This window comes from Mya arenaria, chromosome 8 (assembly GCF_026914265.1).
Source record: "Mya arenaria isolate MELC-2E11 chromosome 8, ASM2691426v1".
Taxonomy (NCBI): Eukaryota; Metazoa; Mollusca; class Bivalvia; order Myida; family Myidae; genus Mya; species Mya arenaria.
Window position 1 is genome coordinate 54916139 of NC_069129.1, and position 6890 is coordinate 54923028.

The 6890-nt window shown below is 35.1% G+C and overlaps 1 protein-coding gene across 1 annotated transcript; it reads right to left on the reverse strand.

Annotated features, from left to right (window-relative positions):
* Positions 1-258: 258 nt before the first annotated feature.
* On the reverse strand, positions 259-6354 carry LOC128243693 (basement membrane proteoglycan-like). The gene is made up of 5 exons (XM_052961599.1): positions 6055-6354; positions 3689-3789; positions 2732-2927; positions 2329-2484; positions 259-825 (listed from the first exon to the last, which is right to left on the reverse strand). Exons 1-5 carry the CDS (start codon positions 6181-6183, stop codon positions 727-729), a joined length of 681 nt encoding a protein of 226 aa, XP_052817559.1. The 5' UTR covers positions 6184-6354; the 3' UTR covers positions 259-726.
* Between the last annotated feature and the right edge of the window lie 536 nt (positions 6355-6890).

Below are 6890 nucleotides of genomic sequence, written 5' to 3' on the forward strand. Positions count from 1 at the left end.
ATCGATTTCGATTATGAATACTGTCTTTATTTTTCATCTTCAAGTTTCCTGTAAGGACATGTTCAGCTACAAAATCAACACTTGCTGCATTTAATTCTGTGTGAAAGGGACGTGCTTGAAATACAAGAGATACACGGGTGCTCTAAGTTTCAGGCGTATTTGACGAAGACAAATAAAATATTGTTCATGTTTATAAAATCTTTAACGGCGGTTCGTATAACATCGTTCTCATATAATCAGTAGGACCAACCATTGATAGAGCATCATTATTTCACAAATTTATTTTAAAATTTCAAATAAGCACAACAATTGGACGGATTTCATAACAATGATGCATACAGTGTGTATTACGTTCTGAAAAAACAACAACATTATTTCTAATATATGTTACATGTACGAATACTATTTGCAATATTTGCTACATTCCAATTAATGAAAAGTCTGTGAAACACACTTATATAGTGTTCAGTGTTATTAATGATACAAAAGATAGTGACAATAGACTGATCAGTTTTGGGACATCGTAACACAATCACGAACTTTATAACAATACTCATTTGTGAATCTATCCAAATGGCATGCATACGTTCATGCCGATTCGGATGAAGGGCGGATTCGCAGGAAACAAACTTTGCAGGACGTTTGTAAACCTTTGTCGTTAGCGGCCTTCGAACATGCGAGCACAGATATACTGAGGAATATCATGGCACTACTTCGCGTCCATTGTCAGTTACAAAGTGAGATGGCGGTATATTTAGGTGGGGTCTCTATGCCGGTACTTATTTCTACTCTTCGTATACATCCTTCAAACTGTCCATTCTTTGGCTGAAATATAACAAACAGGGAACATGAATATTAAATATTAAATATCAATATTTTAATGAAGACATCTTATTGCGTTTCGTTAATGATTCAGATGCCAACTGTCTTATTTAACAAAAAGCCATGATCCTTTTCACGACCTTAAGTGACATAAATATCATTGTTTTTAAATCGCTTTGCTGTCTAAGCGAATTATTGCATGTTATTGCAACTGTGTTCGTGTACGTCGTTTATTATGAATTGAATTATGTCGTTGGAACCTTATCTCTTGGAACGAAATAAATGTTCCAGAAAATTGTCCGTCTGCTATTGAGAAGTGTAATCCTTTGATGTGGTCCATTAATTTAAATAATAAATTGCTCGTCTTATAATTGCAACGAGCAGTTTGTTGAACTAGAAAGGTGAATTTCTGTTTACATTCCCTTGGTCATGCAAGGTCTGTGGACATGCTTCATCACAAAGTTCGATGACACAATTTTATTAGTGCGTCTGTTGTTCTTTAATATAACATCGAGGAAAGGTAACGTCATTGCATTCGTGTGGTAGTCAGCTGAATCATCAACACATTTTAACCTTGGTCAAAACCAATATTCACATTAGTACTAACTAAATTTATTTCCAAGGAAACGCATCGGTGTAGAAAGTCAAATTAATTTTGCTCACACAATTGAAGAGTTATTACCTTCTTGGCCGGACATTGTAATCTATTTGCTGTGACTTTGCCACATTGCATTATATATTTGTTTTGTTGAATTATCTTCATAATGTATGCAATCAGAACAAATGTATGGGAAGACGATTGCCACTACCATAAATACAAGATAATACGTAAAAAATCAGCGAATTCGCTGTCGTCCTCAAACCATGTTGCTTAATCATAAAATGCGGTTGACCACAGCCACATTCAAACATGATTACATTGAGATTAACATAGAAATGTTTTTCTATATTTGGAGACAAGATTAAAATATATCTTATGGCGTGATACAATACATGGCATCATTTAAAATAATGCATATCAGATTCGAAAGTTTGGATGTTAATCGTAAAAGTAGTTTTCATCGAGTCCTGTTTTGATGTGAACTCCATACATTATTACCCCAAATTAAGAAGGAATTGATGAATACAAAATCAAATATACTTGCACCACAACTCTATGTATTTCCCACGCATCAAACTTTCTTACTCACTGCATTAAATGTCTATGTTTACGTATGTAATGGATGCAAAAAATGTGCAACCTTTGATAACAAAAGGCAATGCGGTAGAATTTTAACTCCAAATACGAAATGAGTCAGTTCAGTGGCTTTGCTCAAAATAAATATGAGATGTTTTTTTGTAATTGATAGTTCTACTGAACTTATTTAAGCCAATCAAATCTATTTTAATTTCACATCACATAGTTACATAGTTACTTTGTACATAACTTAAATATTAGTATTTTTTTATATACACATATTTGATATAAGGGTGTTTAATAACGATTTTGTTTAAACGGTGAAATACCTGAAGCTCCTGTACACTGATTGAATCATCGTGCTCTGAATTTGTGTTCCCAAAATTTAAGGAGGTGAAACCCTGACAACCCACGTAGTATTGCTCGAAAAACTCCATGTCATCCAACATGAAGATGCCTTTTCGCCGTTTCCTGTGGAATTTTATCTGAAAATGAAAACAACATTGATAAGTAATAGGTCGATAAACAGGCAAAACTATTTAAATATTTCCATTGTAGAAAGTCGAATGTTAGTCGATCTGATTTCGAAAGACCAACTGAAGTGTGTCTGTTAAGACTTAGTATGATGAAAACCTGTTCTGGTTAAGTGTCCTTTATCTATGTTGATGATACTGTCACTAATACGCTACTCATCGTATCATACAGTGAAGTTGAGAACACCTATGTTCTTACTTTATGCCACTCTCCATCGTTGACACGGAACTTGGGGATGGTTAGGTCGGCGTACGATGACTTACAACGGACTTTAAACTGAACGTAACCGTCGCGGATCTCAGCAGACACCATATCGAACACGTCGTTACGTCGCACGGCGTAAAACAATGTGCCGTTCCCGGAGTGCGTTTTGAACTCGAACCTGAACGTATGCCTGCAAAAGAAGTAACGTTCTATCTTTTGTATGACTACGACGGTATAATGGGTTGTGTATCAGGTATAACATTAATATTGAGAAACGCTGTACCCAGACAGTTGTTTAAGAGTTCGTCGACAGAAAAGATGTATCTTGATTTATTACGTCGTACTGAAAAGCGATTCAAAATGATGAGTACTTTCAAAGTACATACTCTTTCACAATTCTTTGAATTAAAGTTAATGCTCAATGAGGCGATACGAAATGATGTTGAACTCAGTCAACTTTATAATGAAACGACAATTGAATCTCATAATGGTAATTTCCTTATTATAAAATAAAATTTAAACGAATGAAATACCCCGAGTGTCAATTATAGAATTGGTAAGACATTGAACTTCGATAAGAGACTTGATCAAAAGCTCAAAATGTCGCATTAAATATAATATATAGGGAATGGCGCCTTTTCACATATTAAACGATTTACACTAAAAACATACTTTTTTTATTATGTTAGTACGAGGTTGTCCTAAGATAATCCATTTAATATTTACAAAATTGTTCAGAGAATTGTAGTGGTTAAATTTTCTTACCGACGTGCAAAAAAGCGCGACCCTGAGAGAATGCTCATCATTATTTTTTTCATTACAGAATTAAGGGATTAAACAAATGAAACAAATGAAACGCACAAACATCCTACCTAATTACCAACATCTCAAATATTGGAAGGGAAAGGACACAAGCTATTTGTTGATTATGGCCTTATCTACGTTACTCACCCATCGTCGAAGGGCTCTGAGAGGGTGTCTATGTAGACCTTACTTTGTTCTATTGGCTCTATCTTCACCCCAGCATCTCCCTCTATATCCACCACAGAACCCTGAAATACGGCGGAGGCTAAATATACTTGGTGTTTTGGTATATTACCAACACATGTTGACAAGTAATAAGGACCACTTATGTGGCGGGGTAAGAGGCGGACTATAACAGTTGTCCACTCTAAGCGGAGGCCTGATATAATTGGTGTTTTGGTATATTACCAAGCCTCGTTGGCTAGTAATAGGGACCACTGCTGTAACGGGATGAGAGGCAAACACCTCTCAAACGGTAACTTGATATACTTGGTGTTTTGGTATGTTACCAATCCTTGTTGACAAGTAATAAGGACCACTGATGTGGCGGGGTGAGAGGCGGACTATATCATTAGTCCATTTCAAAGCGGAGGCTTGATATTTTTGATATTTTGGTATGTTATTAAGCCTTGTCGGCTAGTAATAAGGATCACTGATGTTGCGGGATGAGAGGCGTACACCTCTCAAACGGAGACTTGATACACTTGGTGTTTTGGTATGTTACCAATCCTCGTTGGCTAGTAATAGGGACCACTGCTGTAACGGGATGAGAGGCAAACACCTCTCAAACGGAGACTTGATATACTTGTAGTTTTGGTATGTTACCAATCCTTGTTGACAAGTAATAAGGACCACTGATGTGGCGGGGTGAGAGGCGGACTATATCATTAGTCCATTTCAAATCGGAGGCTTGATATTTTTGATATTTTGGTATTTTATTAAGCCTTGTCGGCTAGTAATAAGGATCACTGATGTTGCGGGATGACAGGTGTACACCTCTCAAACGGAGACTTGATATACTTGGTGTTTTGGTATGTTACCAAGCCCTGTTGACAAGTAATAAGGACAACTGAAGTTGCGGGCTGAGAGGCGGACTATATCAGTAGTCCACTATAAGCGGAGGCCTGATACACTTGGTGTTTTAGAATGTTACCAAGCCCTGTTGACAAGTAATAAGGACAACTGAAGTTGCGGGCTGAGAGGCGGACTCTTTATGCTCTTCTCATACAACATTGATGTCAATACTGTTTTATATTGCCGCCGTGAATGTATATATATGCACTTGGCTACGAACATGTTAATGTTTATGCCTAAAAAAAGTTATTTTCTGTTCTGTTCTGTTATTCGAAGCCCTAAGATGCTTATTTTCGTTCGACCTGTGTGTATTTCGAGATTTATGGCTATCACATTTAGAGCCTTCTATGTTAATGGCGAGTGGGTGGGTACATTTAGTAAATACTGTGATAATCATTTATGGTTTACGCTAAGAGCATAAATGCTTACTATAATTTACAAGCTACTTTCTTCTTCTTGTTCCGATTCTTGTTTTATTTTAATCACACAAAATAAATTGATCAAGTCATGATATATGTTGATGACTGTGAGGTATTTTGTTACTTGTGAATGCTATGTATGACGTATGAAACCGAAAACAACATTTATTGACATATTTAACACTTGTCCATGAGGTATTATCGGGCAAACATGCACATTCGATCAAATTTGCCCCTGTTTTTTACGTGTTTAAATGGCAATTCAGAAAAATGAATATAATCGTAAAATTATATTTCTTATGTTGCAAAATACACGATTAATTGTTTTGATAAAGCTAATATTACCGACATGATTAAAATATCGGTATTATCTTAATATTTCTACCATTCCGTAAGTGAATAAAGTTTGTATTTATTTCGTCAAACTGTTAAAAAATTCGTGAATTATATACTTCTATTGCAAGACTGTAAAAAAACTGTACGGATTCATCATGTTGAAATAACACAAAATATGAATCAATTGAGTGTTCAAAATAAAAGGCTTACATGGTGCGGTAGCTGATGATTAATTGTATTGTGCAAGTTTAACACTCGTATTGATGTGCATATGAACGCCCAAATAACCAAACTTGGAACAGATATAGTTTAATCCGACACATGTCATTAAAACATTTTAGCCAATTTCATAAACTGGTTGCCAAAGAATCTAGACAAATGTTTGGTGAAAAAAATATTCATATAAATGGACAAAAAAAGAACCAAAACAATAATTTTACAAAATAACAACAATATTTTTTATGTTTCAGTTAAGATTTTGAGACACAAAATATACATTTAGCAGGTGATCAGTGTATATTTGAATGAAAGATCAAATTTAAAATGATTCACACGGAGTTCAAAAAGGTGTTTAGAAGAACAAAGAATTACGAACATACCTAATCAATGTAAAGCTTCATTATATCATTGCGTTTAGAAAATATATCCTAGTATCCATGAATTATTTTGACACTTTTAACTTACCCCTTTACATAATGTGTTCTCACGTGACAGGCTTCGTAAATTCCGGGCATCGACATCGAATAACGTCAACGTCAAACATACAAAATAAACCAAACTCTTCACTCCTGGCGTCAACGTATCTATTTTCATAGCGTCTTTAATTGTAGCTTTTTACTAAATCTTTTTTTTATCTAAACGCCGATATTTATTTTTCGCTTAAAGTTTTCATGTACAACTTATAAATTTCAAATATTCCGGAATTCTATGTTTTCCCAGTGTCAGTCGGAGAGTCAAACCTATACTGATCAAAATACCTTTGCGGCGATGGTTAAATACTGCTATCGCCTTTATAGTATGCATAAATTACGAAATGTCTCAGGTACGCACCGGTAGCAATAAACTCTGGTTCATTCATTCACAACTTTATCGGTCGAAGGTTTAACTTCAGCGTAGGTTTTGATTTATTGCTGAGGGGTAAATGTCGTCAACAGATCAACCACTATCAGCAATTCGACGATAAAATACATCCGGGTTGTTATAATAGTTATTAAGAACATGTTTTTATTCGGGTTGTCGGAAAAGTTTTAGATTTTCATAGAATGATTTTAAAACGATTAAACCACTGAATATAAATGAGATACGTCCCTGTGATTGTATTTCTCATTGTGTTCCATATTTGGGAGATAACTTTACTACGGCACGTGATGTCATTCATTCATATGTCATGTACATCCATGTCTAATGAAATAATCAGTCAATGGGGACGTGTAAACAAGACATTTATCTTGGTACTACTTGTTTGAATTATTGAAACATCGGATAGTCATCCGTGATAAATAACATATTCGTAAATCATT

Coding starts and splice junctions, on each gene's coding strand:
- LOC128243693 (XM_052961599.1), bottom strand. CDS start 6,183: ATGAAAATAGATACGTTGACGCCAGGAGTGAAGAGTTTGGTTTATTTT. Junction 3,790..6,054: donor AGAACACATTATGTAAAGGG/GTAAGTTAAAAG, acceptor GCCGTATTTCAG/GGTTCTGTGGTGGATATAGA. Junction 2,485..2,731: donor ACGATGGAGAGTGGCATAAA/GTAAGAACATAG, acceptor TTTCATTTTCAG/ATAAAATTCCACAGGAAACG.